The sequence below is a fragment of the Schistocerca nitens genome, unplaced genomic scaffold (genome assembly GCF_023898315.1).
Source record: "Schistocerca nitens isolate TAMUIC-IGC-003100 unplaced genomic scaffold, iqSchNite1.1 HiC_scaffold_375, whole genome shotgun sequence".
Classification (NCBI taxonomy): Eukaryota; Metazoa; Arthropoda; class Insecta; order Orthoptera; family Acrididae; genus Schistocerca; species Schistocerca nitens.
Window position 1 is genome coordinate 3,684,519 of NW_026045909.1, and position 19,254 is coordinate 3,703,772.

The 19,254-nt window shown below is 43.5% G+C and overlaps 1 protein-coding gene across 1 annotated transcript; it reads left to right on the top strand.

Annotated features, from left to right (window-relative positions):
- The first annotated feature begins 390 nt into the window (after nucleotides 1-390).
- On the top strand, nucleotides 391-18,739 carry LOC126229549 (ejaculatory bulb-specific protein 3-like). Its single transcript, XM_049942313.1, has 2 exons — nucleotides 391-640; nucleotides 18,358-18,739. Exons 1-2 carry the CDS (start codon nucleotides 442-444, stop codon nucleotides 18,537-18,539), a joined length of 381 nt encoding a protein of 126 aa, XP_049798270.1. The 5' UTR covers nucleotides 391-441; the 3' UTR covers nucleotides 18,540-18,739.
- The last annotated feature ends 515 nt before the right edge of the window (nucleotides 18,740-19,254 follow it).

The following is a 19,254-nucleotide window of genomic DNA, read 5'->3' on the forward strand; positions in this document are numbered from 1 at the left end:
TATTACTGCAAATTGTAGACAAGCAGCGTCGTTACAAACTCACGTGATGTTGAGAACATGCGCAGTAGGCTACGCTCACTCCATATATGGCGTTGAGCATTAGTGTTACGTATCTCCCAGAGAGAAATAGTCTTTGGACGGTAGAAGCTTACAACCGACTTGCCAATTATCTGCAGAAGACAGGAAAACTGCCAGAGATTTGAGGCTGCGGCGTCCGTTCGTTAAGTGGGAAGGCTGCGGTGCGAGGCCGGGCTTCCCTGGCGTGGCGTGATGATGGACGGGGATTACGGAAACGCCTGGAAACGCGGACGCGTCTGGAGGCTGCGCTTGCTCAAGCGCGCCCGTCCGGGCCTTTAAAAGCGCGCGCCTCTGTCCAGGGCGGCACTCGCACCTGAGACCAGCCAGCACCAGCTCCAGCTTCAGCTCCAGCTCCAGCACGCCATGTGGAAGATCGCAGCCTCTCTCGCGCTCCTGGTGGCCGCGGTCGCGGCGGCGCCGGACGGCGACAAGTACACCACCAAGTACGACAACGTGGACGTGGACGAGATCCTGCACAACGAGCGCCTCTTCAGCAAGTACGCCGACTGCCTGCTGGACGAAGGCAACGACCGCTGCACCGCCGACGGCAAGGAGCTCAAAGGTGCGTCCACCAAAGCCTCGGTAGTGCCTCACCTCGGGAAGACACTCCTACAGTTCTATCAGAGTGCAACAGCAGGTTTCTTAGGCGGCCACCTCCGTGCTATCATAGAAGAGGAGTTTGCTAGTTTCTCCAGGAAGAGTTATTAGTTCCTCCAAGAGGAATCTATTTGTGCTGAGAGCTCTTCCTCTGTTTTTCGAATAATACTGCCTTAGAGTTCGGTACCTCGATTGATAAAAACGGAACCCTTATAGGATCATATATTGTTTGTACGCATGTCCGTCTCAGTCTCCGACTTCTTAAAACGCTTTTCAAAACTCTTTTTTCTCGGGTACGGGAAGACGTCTCAAGTTGAAATTTATGTCATGTAATAATGTCTACGGAATCTTGTCGATGTAAAAAAGTGAAGCTCCTGAGTCACTGCAGTCAAAAGGTGACCATTTATGCCACATATTTCTGATACTCGCAAAATCACTCACCGAAACCCACAGGTTTATTCCCGTTGGCCTAGAATCGTGAAATTTGCCAGGAAGAAAGGGTTCACACTACAACCAAAGTAGATTATCCGAAAATGGTTAATTTGTAATATCACACGAAAAACGTTTTTGTCATTCTTTATCAGAACATCTGTCTCTCCGTCTGTTTAGTCGTATCAAGTTGAAATTTATGTCACGTATTGAGGTCTACGGAAATTTGGCGATACAGAAATGTGGCGCTTCTAGGTCAATGCAAACAAAAGATGCGGCCATTTATGTAACATATTTTGATACTTGCGAGCTCACTCATGGGTGCTTCTCCTTGACGAGGGATAGTTAAATTTGAAAATAAGAAATGTTTCTCAGTACAACTAAAGGAAAAAAATCAGAAAACTTTTAATTTATGATTACGTCACACGTAAAAATATTTCTTTTGTCATTTGTTCAGGCTTCAACGTAGAAATTAAAATCATATATTCCTGATATTGTCATGCTAGGGGGCCATCTAGATTAATGCAGAAACAGAAGTATAACTTCAAACAGCTACTGTACAGCCTCTACTGTGATGGCCGGTTTCAGCAAACTGCGTGCCATCAAATTCAAATGGTTCAAATGGCTCTGAGCAATATGGGACTTAACTTCTAAGGTCATCAGTCCCCTAGAACTTAGAACTACTTAAACCTAACTAACCTAAGGACATCACACACATCCATGCCCGATTCGAACCTGCGACCGCAGCGGTCGCGCGGTTCCAGACCGTCCTCAGGTCTTCTGCACTACTGGCACTACTACCGGTATCACAATAAAGGCTGTACAATAGCGATCTTGGCTGTTTGAAGTTGTACTTCTGTTTCTGCAGAAGTTAAAACATTCTCGAAAGTCTTAGAATCGATGGGACCGATATGGTGCAAGTATCAGTGTCGGTAACAGGCAAAAATCGTCGGTATTATCGATTTACCGAATGGATGGACTGTCTGCATACGCAGTTAAGTTTGTACAGAACTCTCAGTCCTCCTCGCACCTGGACAATTTATTTGGTTATCAAGAGGAGCTGTAACATGTAAATTCAACATCGAATAACCAGATCTACCTTGTTCCCGCGAGATCAGGTCCAGAAACAAGATGTGACGAAGGCCGATTTGACGAACGATACTGTGGTCACAGGGCGAAGGTTGCAGGCCGGTATATAAAAGTAAACAGTTGCCTTCTAGTCAGTTTCGGTGACTGCAATCGCGAAGGTTGGTTGAAATGGTTCAAATGCCTCTGAGCACTATGGGACTTAACATCTGTGGTCATCAGTTCCCTAGAACTTAGAACTACTTAAACCTAACCTAAGGACATCACACACATCCATGCCCGAGGCAAGATTCGAACCTGCGACCGTAGCAGTCGCGCGGTTCCGGACTGAGCGGCTAGAACCGCTAGACCACCGCGGCCGGCAATCGCGAAGGTCCCGGTTTCGATTCAGGGTAACCAAATTTTATTTTTCTATGCTGTGGACACCAGAAACGCGGGCTACTTTTAAATCTACATACGTATTCCGGAAGCCACCGTACGGTGCATGGTGGAGGACACCACATACCACAGCTATTCCTTTCCTGTTCCACTCACAAAACAAGCGAGGAGAAACAACTTTCCACAAACCATCGTACGAGCCCTAATTTCTCTCACAATACCTTCATGATTCTTAAGCGAAATACATATTGGTGGCAGTAGAATCATACAGCATTCTGCCTGAAATGTCATTGCTCTAAATTTCGGCGATAATTCCTCGTGCGAAGAACATCGTCTTCCCTCTAGGGATTCCAATTTGACCATTTGAGTTCAGGAAGCATCTCCGTGATAGTTGCGTGCTGATCGAACCTACCGGTAGCAAATGTAACTGCATGGCTCTGAATTGCTTCGATATTTTCCTTTAATCCGACCCGATGGGAAGCCCAAACAATCGAACAGTACTTAAGAATGGGTCACACCAGCTTTCTGTAAGCCGTATGCTTTACAGAAAAGTTCCCAATAAAACGAAGTCGAGCATTCGCCTTTCCTACTGCCTGCCCGACGTGCCCATTCTATTTCATACCGCTTTGCAATGTTACGCCTTGACGTGACTGTGACTGTGACAAGCATTACACTGCTAATGCTGTATTCTAACGCTACAGGATTGCTACTCATCCGCATTAACTAACATTTTTTTTCTGCGTTTAAAGCAATCTGCCATTCATCACAACTTGAAAGTTTGTCTAAGTCGTCTTGAATCCTCCCAAGGTCACTCAACGACGACACCTTTCCGTTCACCACAGCAGTCAGAAACAACCGTAAGTTGTTACTCACCCTGTCAGATCAGTTATGTATATAGAGAGTAAGAGAGGTTCAGTCCGTGTAATGTCCCGATGCAGCTGACGTAAGTACTCCGCTCCCTTTCCTTTCCTTGCTGCCTCTCTCCACCCTCAATTTGCATATAATTATCTATCATTCATTTTTGCAGCGGTACGAGGACAGAATAGTGGTAGAATTTCTTCATTTTCATATTAAAAATATCTCTTTCTAACCAATTGGTTTTTGAAACTTCACAAATAAAAATTGTTGGTTCGCTGAATACACGTTTCTGTATTTGTGCTGGGAGATCCCATTTATTGATAACTAACTAGTGATCTTGCAGTTTGTTTCGATGTGAAACAGTCTCACGTATTCCGGCGTTGCTGTTGTAGCGGAACACGGCTCCCGTATCTCAACAGGACCACGCTTCAGTGCTGCGTTTGTCAGGGATTTCCGCTTTGCGATTCGGTCGGTGGGACTATAAATATTTTACTGCTTCCCTGTGCACGAGTTTTCACTTGTCCATTTCTACATCAAAGCAGGGACAGGTAAATGACAGCGCACTCGTTGTTAGTCAACTGATTGTAGAACTGCTTCCATTATACTTCCTATATTTACAAATGACAATTGCGTAGCTTTGACAAGTAATGGTGAAACGTCCCCTTAGAAAAATTAATGAATTACTGTGCTGATAAAACTTTTACATTATTTGATTTTCAAACAGCTGAGCAGAACTGAATGCACTCAGACATTTCGCATTTCGCTCTTTACCTATTCTGATCAACACTAAACTGACACACAATATTTTTAGCGCAACTCAATCTGACTTTCAGTGATCCCTACAAAAGAATGGCAGTGACTAACATTAAACTATACCTTTCACAAATCACTTACCTCACAAAAATCTTCGTTACTCGAACTACTGCAATACAGCGAGCGCCACTACTGCCAGCTTAATAGTGTTCAAAAGTCATTATATATATATATATATATATATATATATATATATATATATATATATATATATATATATATATCAGTTCATGACATCAAGTCTTACAAATTTACTGTCTCTGTCCAGATCATCCGCTCTCAAAATTCTGCCATTTCTTTCCCCACATCCACCACTGCTGGCGGCGCACCTCCAACTGCGCAACGCTATGCGCTGTTAACAGTCAACTGCCCAACACTACAATAGCAATATTACAACAATGCAGACCAGCCACAGACTTCACACAGCACAGTCAGTGATTTTCATATAGAGCGCTACGTGGCGTTACCAACATAAAAACCTAAACAGCCTACTTACAATGGATTCGATTGTCAGCAGTCGTAATGTTTATGTCAGTTTGATATTCGAAAGGATTTCACTACCCACACTTTGATAAAACAGTCACATATCCTATAAAATGTGAAATAATCTGCAGCTTACTCATACGGCAAACAAAGTTGTCCATTATTTCAGTCTGAAGGGCTACATAAATGGACACATTTTGTTCTTAGTTCTCCATTAAAGTAACTACGTAAAAAGCTAGAAAACGAGGATCCTGCAGTGTTTAAAGTTCGTTTTTATATTAGGAGCAAAGCTGTACGGTTGGTGCAGTACCAAGTTTTCCAGCACTTGCACAGTACTGAGGAATACCTACGTACGTCTTTCTAGGTTTTTAAATTGCAGCACGAAATCATGCATAGAACACACAGCTGACTCTATACAGACAGCCGGCCGGGGTGGCCAAGCGTTTCTAGGCACTTGCAGGTTCGAATCCTGCCTCGGGCATGGATGTGTGTGATGTCCTTAGGTTAGTTAGGTTTAAGTAGTTCTAAGTTGTAGGGGACTGATGACCTCAGACGTTAAGTCCCATAGTGCTCAGAGCCATTTTCCTCTATACAGACAAATACACACACATAAAAATAAGTATACTGGATGTGTCAAACTTAATAGCGCAAACTAACGCGGATGATAACAGAAGCAAAAACGTTCCAGTGAACATAACTGCAAATGTGTGGTAACAGATCGCCACTGACTTCAACGTGAAATATTATCCCGGATAGCACAAATAAGTTTGAAATATCAACACTTCGATTAATTCCTCGTGTACTTGAGCTCAAATCTGACCATGGCGGACCTCAACAACAAATACAATGCTACTTCCACATGCTGTAGGTTAATCGTTTACTGCACACTCGTGCCTGTTAAAGGAACTGTCGTCTTCCAATCTGAATGCAGTGCTCCACTCACACTTAATAAAATGTTTCGGGCTATTATGCTGTGGTCGAATGGACCTTTGTTGAATGTCCAATTCACACCCTGGTTCGCTTCTGATTGCAGCAAAATTGTGACATTTCCAGCCTTGAAAGTTTACATTTTACAATACTCCACTCGTCTCTGCGGTGAGATACGAATTCTTTCAAACATCCCTTGATCATCTCGCAAATCTTGACAGAACCGTAAAATTCACTTCTTCAGTTCTTCAACAGAATCAACACGAGCGCGGCGCAATTTGCTTAGGTGGTGTCCAAGACTGAAATATCCAGAGGTCGGGTGCTCTTCGAAATCAAGATGTGTTATGCGCCTCGAACCGTATTTGCGCATCTGACTGCGTTTTACGTCAGCAGCAAAATGTACCGTTGCCCCCGTATGTATGTACGGCATTCCTCAATTTGATCCCAATATTAGTGAAATTAGATGGGAATCTAATCGAAATGTTTAGATTCATTGACCAATGAGAGGATACGGGTTTGGGGAAGTGGAACGTTCGAGATGTTTACTGAATGTGAAGATAAGCTTTTAAAAACATGTATTCGACATCAGTGGCGCAAATAAGAAATAAACATTGCTGCACAGTAGTACCGTTTTCTATCGTATTAGTTAATTCTTAGCAAGAAGTTTACTTCTGAAAAATATTGACCACAAAAATTAATTCTCTTTACAATTTGATGTAGAAAACCAGTTAAAAAAATTAAAAGTTCCAAAAATGAAAACTTCATATGCTGCTAGCTGTCTTACTAGTCTTTTACATATCACACTGAGATTTGAGCACCTACGCTCTAAACAGTTTTACAATAAGGCAGAAAAATTAGAAATCTTTTCTTTTGATTTGCAAGCGTATACATCCGTTCAAAAATATACAAAAATATATACTCAGCATTTAACTTAAACCTCATAACTGAAAGCAATTTACTTCTTAAGCACTACCCACCGCTTTGACCGGTCTCTTTCTCAAAACTTCAGACGTCCTTTCTCTCTGACTTTACATGAATATGACAACAAAATTGAACATATTTTATCAAATTACCAATCGCCAGCTACAGTAGAGCAAGAGTCCTACTTCCTTGACAGATTCTACCCGTACTGAATAAAACTTCTGGGCAGCACAGTTACATGGCAGAAACGTCGCTTCACTGATTACTAAATCCGCCGATTCCCCAGATCCACTTACCATCTGCCTTAGCACGTAGTCGAACATCAGCTGCACACTCCTCTGTCCTCGCGGAAGCCTTGGCAATCCACTCACGATGAAATACGATTGTCGGGCAGTAACTGGATACAACTTCCGTGCCCGCGCTTTCCGCCCCGCCACCAGCTGCAGAGCCGGCCGCTCTCCTTGCTGCCGTGCGTCGGTGCCGAGCGCTGCCGTGTGCTCGTCTCGGTGCGTGCAGACAGCCACGCCACACTCGTGCTCGCCGCTCTGTCCGGAGCTCCGATCTCCAACTCACAAGGGAACCTCCCCATCGCACCCCTCTCAGATTTAGTTATAAGTTGGCACAGTGGATAGGCCTCGAAAAACTGAACACAGATCAATCGAGATAACATGAAGAAGTTGTGTGGAACTATGAAAAAAATAAGCAAAATATACAAACTGAATAGTCCATCTGCAACATAAGCAACATAAAGGACGCTGTGTGCTCAGGAGTGCCGTGGTCCTGTGGTTAGCGTGACCAGCTGCGGAACGAGAGGTCCTTGGTTCAAGTCTTCCCTGGAGTGAAAATTTTACTTTCTTTATTTTCGCAAAGTAATGATCTGTCCGTTCGTTCATTGACGTCTCTGTTCACTGTAATAAGTTTAGTGTCTGTGTTTTGCGACCGCATCGCAAAACCGCGCGATTACTAAGCGAAAGGACGTGCCTCTCCAATGGGAACCGAAAACATTTGATCGCAACGTCATAGGTCAACCGATTCCTCGACAGGAAAACACGCCTGATATATTCAATACGACACGGCTGACGGCATGTGCGTCACATGACAGGAATATGTTGTCGACCCACCTAACTTGTACACTTGCGAATGGGTAAAAAGATTCTATTACCTTGCCCGATTTAGGTTTTCTTGTGGATGTGATAATCACTCCCAAAAAGTGATAAAAACATAAGAGTTTGTCACATAAACTGCAATAAATGAATGCAACAGTTTCACAGTCGCACAGTTTTCCCTGTATTCTGTCGAAACATGTTTTTAACGTTTTCAAATTTTTCCGTGTGTAGACCGCCAAATCCTGCATAAGTCCAAGCAAATCTGAAAATCTACTGGAATTTTGGAGTGCGAAGTTGATTTTGTGTGAGTGCCTGAACTTTGATAACTGAAAATAAAAAATTAAAATTTTCACTCCAGGGAAGACTTGAACCAAGGACCTCTTGTACCGCAGCTGCTCACGCTAACCGCGGGACCACGGCGCTCCTAAGCGCTGATTATCCTTGATGTTGCATATCTTCGACATGGACTACTCAGTTTGTATATTTTGCTTTTTTCCATAGTTCCACACAACTTCTTCCTGTTTTCTCAATTGATCTGTGTTCAGTTTCTCAAGGCCTATCCATTGTGCCAACTTATAACTAAATGTGAGGAGGGTGCGATGGGGAGGTTCCCTAGTTAGCTCCATTTGCTCCCCCTCTATCGATTATATAGACAAGCTGTTTAGCTTGTTTCTCTCAAAAACAGCCGAAAAACTACTGCTCGACCCCGATCTTTAAGGACGATACTTCGACGCGGCTCATGTGATGAATAGAACAGTGCTTTCCAACTTTTCTTAGACCACTACCGCTGAGTGCAATTACATATTACCTAATATCCCCCCTCCTCCCCCCTCCCCTGCTATCTGTTGATCCCCATCCTACATTATCACTAACTTTAACGCGTAACTAAACAATAGTATGAAAGACTATTCTTCGAACACATTAATTTTTAAAATGATGAAATATGGACGATATTGTGTGTGTGTGTGTGTGTGTGTGTGTGTGTGTGTGTGTGTGTGTGTGTGTTAGAATGAATGCTAAAGCAATTTATGGAGCTCCATAAATGCTACCCACAACTCTCTTCTCAGATAAGAAAGCTAACTATCCACAATGAGGCTATACACTTGCTACAAAATGTACTTCCCTTCTACATCTACATCTGCATGGATACTCTGCAAATCACATTCAAGTGTCTGGCAGAGAGTTCATCGAACCACCTTCACAACTCTCTATTATTCCAATCTCGTATAGCTCGCAGAAAGAATGAACACCTCTATCTTTCCGTACGAGCTCTGATATCCCTTATTTTATAGTGGTGATCATTCCTTCCTATGTAGGTCGGTGTCACCAAAATATTTTCGCATTCGGCGGAGAAAGTTGGTGGTTGGAATTTCGTGAGAAGATTTCGTCGCAACGAAAAATGACTTTCTTTAATGATGTCCAGCCCAAATCCTGTATCATTTTTGTGACACTCTCCCCATATTTGGCGACAATACAAAACGTGCTGCCTTTCTTTCAACTTTTTCGATGTACTCCGTCAGTCCTATCTGGTAAAAATCCCACACCGCGCAGCAGTATTCTAAAAGAGGACGGACAAGCGTAGTGTAGGCAATGTCCTTAGTAGGTCTGTTACATTTTCTAACTGTCCTGCCGATAAAACGCAGTCTTTGCTTAGCCATCCCCACAACATTTTCTATGTCTTCCTACCAATTTAAGTTGTTCGTAATTGTAATACGTAGGTATTTAGTTGAATTTACGGCTTTTAGATTAGACTGATTTATCGCGCAACCGAAGTTAAAGAGTTCCTTTTAGCACTCATGTGGATGACCTCACACTTATCGTTATTTAGGGTCAACTGCAACTTTTCGTACCATTCACATATCTTTTCTAAATCGTTTCGTTATTTGTTCTGATCCTCTGATGACTTTATTAGTCGATAAACGACAGCGCCATCTGCAAACAACCGAATACGGATGCTTAGATTGTCTCTCAAACCGTTTATATACATAAGGAACAGCAAAGGGCCTGTAACACTACCTTGGGGAACGCCAGAAAGCACATCTGTTTTGCTCGATGACTTGCCGTCAGTTACAACGAACTGTGACCTCTCTGACAGGAAATCACAAATCCAGTCACATAACTGAGACGATATTATTTACGCACGCAGATTTACTACAAGCCGCTTGTGTGGTACAGTGTCAAAAGCCTCTCGGAAATCCATAAATACGGAATCGATCTGAAATCCTTGTGAATAGCACTCAGCACTTCATGTGAATAAAGAGCTAGATGAGTTTCACAGGAAGGATGTTTTCTGAATCCAGGTGGACTGTGTGTCAATAGTTTTCTTCGAGGTAATGTTTGAACACAATATATGTTCTAAAATCCTGCTGCATATCGACGTTAACGATATGGGCCTGTAATTTAGTGGATTACTCCTACTACCTTTCTTGAATATTGGTGTGACGTGTGCAACTTTCCAGTCTTTTGGTACGGATCTTTCGTCGAGTGAATGGTTGTACATGATTGTTACGTATGCAGCTAATGCAACAGCATACTCCGAAAGAAACCTAACTTGTATACAGTCTGGTGCAGAAGACTTGCTTTTATTAAGTGATTGCTTCACTACTGGCAGCTGTTCTCGATTCGAATTCCGGAATATTTACTTCGTCTTCTTTTGCGAGGCGTTTCGGAAGGCTGTGTTTAGTAACTCTGCTTTGGCAGCACTGTCCTCTCTAATGAGGAATTTGCTTAAGCTGCATACTGCAACCCCATTTAAAGTTAAACAATTTCCGATGTGTGCATTATACTTACTGTTTGTGAATCACTTAATTGCTAGACATCTAACTTCCGAAATAGCAGAAATTGGACTACTTCAGGCTGTTTGCGCCTAAATAGTCTAATAACTGTAATAATACCGTGTACTAAAGGTTCAAATGGCTCTGAGCACTATGGGCCTTAACATCTGTGGTCATCAGTCCCCTAGAAATTAGAACTACTTAAACCTAACTAACCTAAGGACATCACACACATCCATGCCCGCGGCAAGATTCGAACCTGCGACCGTAGTGATCGCGCGGTTCCAGACTGAATCAAAAGACAGGTAGTGTCTTAGTACAATACTATGGCCTATATTTACGACCACAGAGCCGACCGAGTACAAGTCTGAGGATTGGGAACAAGCCGGAAAATAGACAATGACACAAATCGCCACGAGGATTACAAAATGTTACTCCACTTTACCAGCGAGCAGTTCCATGGATCCACGGGGCATCGCAGCGGTTACTGACAAGGGAACTTCCCCATCGCACCCCCCCTCAGATTTAGTTATAAGTTGGCACAGTGGATAGGCCTTGAAATACTGAACACAGACCAATCGAGAAAACAGGAAGAAGTTGTGTGGAACTGTAAAAAAAAAATAAGCAAAATATCCTAATTGAATAGTCCATGCTCAAGATATGCAACATTAAGGTAAATGGCAGCCTAGTAGCGCTGTGGTCCTGTGGTTAGCGTGAGCAGCTGTGGAATGAAAGGTCATTGGTTCAAGTCTTCCCTCGAGTGAAAACTTTAATTTTTTATTTTCAGACAATTATCAAAGTTCAGGCACACACACACAATCAACTTTGCTCTCCAAAGTTCCAGGACATGTTCAGATTTGCTTGGACATATGCAGGATTTGACGGTGTACACACAGAAAAATTTGAAAACGTTAAAAACATATGTTTTGACAGAGCACAGGGAAAACTGTGCGACTGTGAAACTAATGCATTCATTTGTTGCAGTTCATGAGACAAACTCTTGTGATTTCATCACTTTTTTGGGAGTGATTATCACATCCATAAGAAAACCTAAATCGGGCAAGATAGAAGAATCTTTTTGCCCATTCGCCAAGTTTACAAGTTAGGTGGGTCGACAACATATTCCTGTCATGTGACGCACATGCCGTCAGCCGTGTCGTATTGAATATATCAGGCGTGTTTTCCTGTGGAGGAATCGGTTGACCTATGACCTTGCGATCAAATGATTTCGGTTCCCATTGGAGAGGCACGTCCTTTCGTCTACTAATCGCACGGTTTTGCGGTGCGGTCGCAAAACACAGACACTAAACTTATTACAGTGAACAGCGACGTAAATGAGCGAACGGACAGATCATAACTTTGTGAAAATAAAGAAAGTAATCTTTTCACTCGAGGGAAGGCTTGAACCAAGGACCTCTCGCTCCACAGCTGCGCACGCTAACCACGACACCACGGCGCTCGTGAGCTCACACTCTCCTTCATGTTGCATATCTTTGGCATGGACTACAAAGTTTGCATATTTTACTTATTGTTTTCATAGTTCCACACAACTTCTTCCTGTTTTCTCGATTGATCTGTGTTCAGTTTTTCAAGGCCTATCCACTGTGCCAACTTATAACTAAATCTGAGGGGGGTGCGATGGGGAGGTTCCCTTGTGAGTGGTGTCGATGGAAAAATGGAACTGAGCGTTTAGCGTCATTGGCTGGGAGGCCCCTTACGGGGCAGGTCCGGCCGCCTTGGTGCAGGTCTTATTACAGTCGACGCCACATTGGGCGACCTGCGCGCCGTATGGGGATGAAATGGTGATGAAAACAACACAACACCCAGTCCCCGATCGGAGAAAATCCCCGACCCAGCCGGAAATCTAACTCGGGCCCCTTGGACGGCAATCCGTCACGCTGACCACGCAGCTAAAGGGAAAGGGGCGCTGCTGAAAGCCAGGCAGAAGAGAGCTGCCATGCCACGAGCGGTCGTCCGACACGAACGTTGCCAACCAACCGACGGTATGTCGGCCTGCTGTTTGTAGTCGACGCTGACCCCGGTGAAGTACTCCGGTATCTTCGCTCTGTGCAGACCCTCCTTGCGCAGATCGTGGCTTCGGCCACTAGGAATTCGAGACCACCTTTTGTCGCAACGCTACTGCCAATCCCCAACTTCGTGCCTCCCCCTCGGGCCAGCAGCCCCATATATACAGGGTGGTCCATTGACAGTGACAGGGCCAAATATCTCACGAATAAGCATCAAACGAAAAAACTGCAAAGAACGAAACTCGTCTAGTTTGAAGGGGGAAACCAGATGGCGCTATGGTTGGCGCGCTAGAGGGCGCTGTCATAGGTCAAACGGATATCAACTGCGTATTTTTAAATAGGAACCCCAATTTTTATTACATATTCGTGTATTATGTAAAGAAATATGAATGTTTTAGTTGGACCATTTTTTTCCCTTTGTGATAGATGGCGCTGTAATAGTCAAAAACGTATAAGTACGTGTATCATGTAACATTCCGCCAGTCCGGACGGTATTTGCCTCGTGATACATTACCCGTGTTGAAATGGACCGTTTACCAATTGCGGAAAAGGTCGATATCGTGTTCATGTATGGCTATTGCGATCAAAATGCCCAACGGGCGTGTGCTATGTATGCTGCTCGGTATCCTGGACGACATCATCCAAGTGTCAGGACCTTTCGCAGAATAGTTACGTTATTTACGGAAACAGGAAGCGTTTCAGCCACATGTGAAACGTCAACCACGACCTGCAACAAATGATGATGCCCAAGTAGGTGTTTTAGCTGCTGTCGCGGCTAATCCGCACATCAGTAGCAGACAAATTGTGCGAGAATCGAGAATCTCAAAAATGTCGGTGTTGAGAATGCTACATCAACATCTATTGCACCCGTACCATATTTCTATGCACCAGGCGACGACTTTGAACGTCGTGTACAGTTCTGCCGCTGGGTACAAGAGAAATTACGGGACTATGACAGATTCTTTGCACGCGTTCTATTTAGCGACGAAGCGTCATTCACCAACAGCAGTTACGTAAACCGGCTTAATATGCACTATTGGACAACGGAAAATCCACGATGGCTGCGACAAGTGGAACATCAGCGACCTTGCCGGGTTGATGTATGGTGCGGCATTATGGGAGGAAGAATAATTGGCCCCCATTCTATCGATGGCAATCTAAATGGTGCAATGTATGCTGGTTTCCTACGTAATGTTCTACCGATGTTACTACAAGATGTTTCACTGCATGACAGAATGGCGATGTACTTCGAAGATGATGGATGTCCGGCACATAGCTCGCGTGCAGTTGAAGCGGTATTGAATAGCATTTTTCATGACAAGTGGATTGGTCGTCGAAGCACCATACCATGGCCCGCACATTCACAGGATGTGAAGTCCCTGGATTTCTTTCTGTGGGGAAAGTTAAAGGATATTTGCTATCGTGATCCACCGACAACGCCTGACAACATGCTCAGCGCATTGTCAATGCATGTGCGAACATTACGGAAGGCGAACTACTCGCTGTTGAGAGGAATGTCGTTACACGTATTGCCAAATGCATTGAGGTTGACGGACATCATTCTGAGAATTTACTGCGTTAATACGGTATTTACAGGTAATCACGCTATAACAGCATGCGTCCTCAGAAATGATAAGTTCACAAAGGTACATGTATCACATTGGAACAACCGAAATAAAATGTTCAAACGTACCTACGTTCCGTATTTTAATGTAAAAAACCTACCTGTTACCAACTGTTTGTCTAAAATTGTGAGCCATATGTTTGTGACTATTACAGCGCCATCTATCACAAAGCGAAAAAAGTGATCCAACTAAAGCATTCATATCAATGTAGGCTTTCACGGCCGGCGTCTTTATCAGTAAACACTTCCGGGCTAAGTTTCCGTGGTCGATTTGTAGAACTTCTTCTCCCTGACGTTTCGTTCTCAACTACGGAGAACATCTTCCGAGGTGAGTCGACTACACCAGAGCCAGTGGCGCCAAACAGAACAGTCAACTAATTAAATGGCGCCACGGCTGAAACAGTAGTAACAATAATTACAATTGCTTTCCGCGTAACGAAATGGAAAGCTATAAATGGTCTGTACTTAAAAGATGGGCGTCGTCTCCTATTTTTGGTGCGTGTACAACGTAATGATTTACACAAGTGGTAAATTCTCGCAATTCCGAACGCCTATCACCGCATCAGTTCCCAACGGCCTATCCTCAATGGTAACACCGGTTCTCGTCAGATCATCTAAGTTAAGCGCTGTCGGGTTTGCGTACCACGAGGATAGGTCACTGGCCGGGTTTACCGAGTGCTGTTGGTAAGAGGGATGCATTGAGCCCTTGTAAGGCCAACTGAGGAGCTACTTGATTGAGAATTAGCGCCACCGGTCACGAAAACTGACGAAGTTCGGGAGAGCGGTTTGCCAACCACGTGCCCCTCCGTATCCGCATCTGGTGACGCCTCAGGTTTGAGGATGACACGGCGGTCAGCCGGTACCGTTGAGCATTCAAGGGCGTTTCCAACGGTGTTTGTTGTTTGTCTGTTACCGCACCACTCAAATGCTTGGCTCGATCTTATATTACATGTACGAAGTGCGGCTAGAAAAAAACCGGACTGATGCTGGAAAAAACATTTATTTACAATTATTTACAATTTCATGTTATCTCCTTCAATGTACTCTCCTCCTCGGTCTCTACACCGCTCCATACGAATTTTCCACTGTTCATAGCAATGCTGCAGATCATTTTCGGTAAGTCCATATATTACTTCCGTCGCTTTTTCTTTTACTGCTTCAACAGTCTCAAATCTAGTTCCTTTCAAAGCTGACTTGACTTTAGGGAAAAGAAAAAAGTCACAGGGGGCCAAATCAGGTGAGTAGGGTGGATGATCTAAGATGGGAATGTTGTGTTTTGCCAAAAACGTCTTCACTGACAACGCACTGTGAGCTGGGGCATTGTCTTGGTGAAGGATCCATGACTTTTTTCTCCACAAATCATTCCGTTTTCTCCGTACTCGCTCACGTAGGGTAGCCAGGACGCTAATGTAGTAATGCTGATTCACTGTTTGTCCCTCTGGTACCCAATCAATGTGCACAATCCCTTTGATGTCAAAAAAAAAAAAACAATCATCATTGCCTTGAATTTCGATTTTGACATTCGTGCTTTTTTTGTCGTGGAGAACCAGGAGTTTTCCAATGCATCGATTGGCGTTTAGTTTCGGGATCGTAAGTAAAAAACCACGATTCATCGCAAGTAATAACATTTTGTAAGAAGGTGGGATCACTTTCAATGTTTTCCAGGATGTCAGAACAAATCATTCTTCGGCGTTCCTTCTGTTCAATTGTGAGACACTTTGGAACCATTTTTGAACACACTTTGTTCATGTTGAAACTTTCATGAAGAATCTGCCTAACACTTTCCTTGTCAACTCCTGTTAACTCAGACACTGCTCTGATTGTTAAACGGCGATCTTGTCGAACAAATTTACCGATTTTTTCAATGTTTGCATCAGTTTTTGCTGACAATGGTCTGCCAGTGCGAGTGTCATCACTGGTGTCTTCGCGGCCATCTTTAAATCGTTTAAACCACTCAAACACCTGTGTTCGCGATAAACAATCATCGCCGTACACTTGTTGTAACATTACAAACGTTTCACTTGCATATTTTCCTAGTTTGAAACAAAATTTGATGTTAACACGCTGTTCTTTCTGTACACTCAACATTTTCCGACGCACAGACAAAACGTCAACTACTTAAAACAGACGCCACGGGCAGACTGAGTGCAGGAGGCAGATGAAACTCGAGCAATAGGCGGAGCGAGAGTCACGTGACAGGCCACGCGACTTTCAGCCTTATTGCATTCGTTTTATTGTTTCACCAGTACTAGTCCGGTTTTTTTCTAGCCACACCTCGTATTTATATACTCATAATTTTATGGTCACTCAGTTACTCTCCTCTCGTGTCCTTGAAAGTAAATCTGTGCACTCTCTCCTGGATTCATAGAACGGCTTTGTGTTCCGTTTCCATAAAGCCGCTTTCCCCTGCTCGTCTCGGGCGCGGACCCACGGCACGCTATCTGTCCGCTATCGCTACATAGCAGCTACACTTCTCTGGTAGTTACGTCTTTTCCTATCGCTCTTAATAAATATAGTTGTACCGAGCATTTCATTAATCTAATTTGCGACCGGTCTATCAAAACGACATATAAAACTTCACTTAAACAAATATTGCATTGAATAATATTCTGCTGTAACGAGAAACAAAGTGTTACTTTTCATTGGAAGTCGCCGTCACATGAAACACGTGGTGAGCAGTATTTGTTTGACGTATAACATAACTATATCAACACATGACAGAAACGAAACTGCAAATATTTGTTCAAACACCAGAAAAACATCATAAGACAAGTCTTAGGAGAGGCCCTGGGATATATCGATGTAGTTTTATGGAAGCTGCAGTTTCATGTATGGCCTTCAGAAAGCAAGCGCGAGATTTTCGTATTCGCTCGCTCACAACCCGCAGACTACTAATTCTACAGCGAAATCGAACAGAAAGTTTTTCTAGGTTCAAATGGTTCAAATGGCTCTGAGCACTATGGGACTTACCTTCTGAGGTCATCAGTCCCCTAGAACTTATAACTACTTAAGCCTAACTAACCTAAGGACATCACACACATCCATGCCCGAGGCAGGATTCGAACCCGCGACCGTGGCGGTCGCGCGATTCCAGACTGTAGCGCCTAGAACCGGCGTAGTTTTTTTAGGAAATTAGGTGTAGTTAAATTTTGTATTGGGATACGTTTTCGCTGGAGGCCAAGGTTTTTGAGTTAAGAAAAACGTACGAAAGTGACCTTCAAACGCAACTCCAACCCCACTCTCATCCCTCACCAGTCAGGATTTCTAGTATGTTCTTTGTGACATTCCCTCCTACCGCTGGTACAAGAATGGACGACTACACGAACTATTTCCTATACTGGATCTTTTTTGGTCTCTGTTGAGAGGGTTATTATGCTACCAGTGTAATCGACCATTTCGATAACTAACCAGTGAGGGTAATGAAACGAAAACGACTTTTATAAAGGTTACCCCAAAACTAATTACCCCGGCCATTCCACCGAAACGTCACCCTTACAAGCACTGTAGTTTCGTAGTCAGAAGGGCTGACGAATACGACGTAATTGTTTATATTATGCTGCTAAAGTTGTTAGATAAAATTTACACAAACGTCAGTTTTACAATTTTTAAATGCTCGACTAAGCCGGTGGCGTAATAAGGCCAGTCAATGAAGAACAATAAAGTCGAATGTGGACAATAATTCGTACAGCCGCAATTTTTTATACAATGGTAAGAAGGCGTGCTTTGAACAACACACTAGAAATCCTGACCAGTGGAGGCTGTGTGTGGGCCTTGGTGTGCGTTTTAATGTCACTTTCGTAAGGTTTTTCATGAATAGTTCGAAAACTATTTCCTCTAGCCGAATTACATCAAATTTCCTACAAAAATCTCTCATTCGTTTTTTTTCTGTAGTACTAATTGTTTGTGTGTAGCGAGTGAGAGAATGTGAAAATCTCGCACGTGGTTTTTGAAGGCCACATATAACGTTGCGGGTAGCATAAAATGACATCGGTAGGGGTGGCTGACTTACCCTATACATAATGTGCCACTTAGGACATTACGTTTCTCTTATTTACTTTTTCAAGAAATCGAAACGAAGTTTCCGGCAAGCGATGGTACACAGAGGGACACATAAACTGGTTGCATGGTTAATACGCCTAATTCTTTCATCAGTGTTATATACTGATATTTAAACTAGTATCTCCTTTAACGGAGCTGTAGTAGTACTTGTAATACTAGAGATACTGAAGAAACTTTCTTATGTGTGTTTCCTGCAGTGCTAATTCCCGACGCCCTTCAGAACGAGTGCGCCAAATGCAACGAGAAGCAGAAGGAAGGCGTCGAGAAGGTGATCAAGTTCCTGGTGAAGGAGAAGAAAGACATCTGGGAGAAGCTGAGGGCCAAGTACGATCCGGACGGCATCTACTACAAGAACTACGAGCACTACCTCAAGGAGTGACGCGGCCCCTGCAACCACGACCACAAACGGCACACCAACCTTGGAGGATCACACTAATGGACGCACGCACACACAGGGCGAGAGCCGCTCGTTCACCACAATAATAAAGAAAGGTGGAAATCATGCTGAAGAATGATATGAATCACTTTAAATTACTTATCTTATTTCCCAAGCAATCAATAAATTCACTGTGGCAAATGGTCAAGTCTTTTAACTGTACTGATCACCTTCATGCCTTTCAAAATGGTTCAAATGGCTCTGAGCACTATGCGACTTAACTTCTGAGGTCATCAGTCGCCTAGAACTTAGAACTAATTAAACCTAAGTAACCTAAGGACATCACACACATCCACGCCCGAGGCAGGATTCGAACCTGCGACAGTAGCGGTCGCTCGGTTCCAGACTGTAGCGCCTAGACCCGCACGGCCACTCCGGCCGGCTCATGCCTTTAATTAAGGATAATACTGTTTACGTTACTTACACTGTTTGTCTTAAAACATATTTCGGCTATTACCATAATCAGATTTGGAATTAAGATTACAGTTATTTCAGAGCAGTATCGTCAAACATTTTGGGTCAGGAGCCAGTACTGACACTTTGGGGCAGCCCCTCGGATTGCATACGTACCGATCATTTTATTAATTAGTAGACTATAAAGAGTAGTACGTTTTGAGCCCTCAACAGACTAACTATAGTATGAACGCGAAAAATTTCC

Excerpts from the sequence above, each read along its gene's own strand:
- LOC126229549 (XM_049942313.1), top strand. The coding sequence starts at position 442 with ATGTGGAAGATCGCAGCCTCTCTCGCGCTCCTGGTGGCCGCGGTCGCG. Across the intron at positions 641-18,357 it reads CGACGGCAAGGAGCTCAAAG|TGCTAATTCCCGACGCCCTT; the intron begins GTGCGTCCACCA and ends TGTTTCCTGCAG.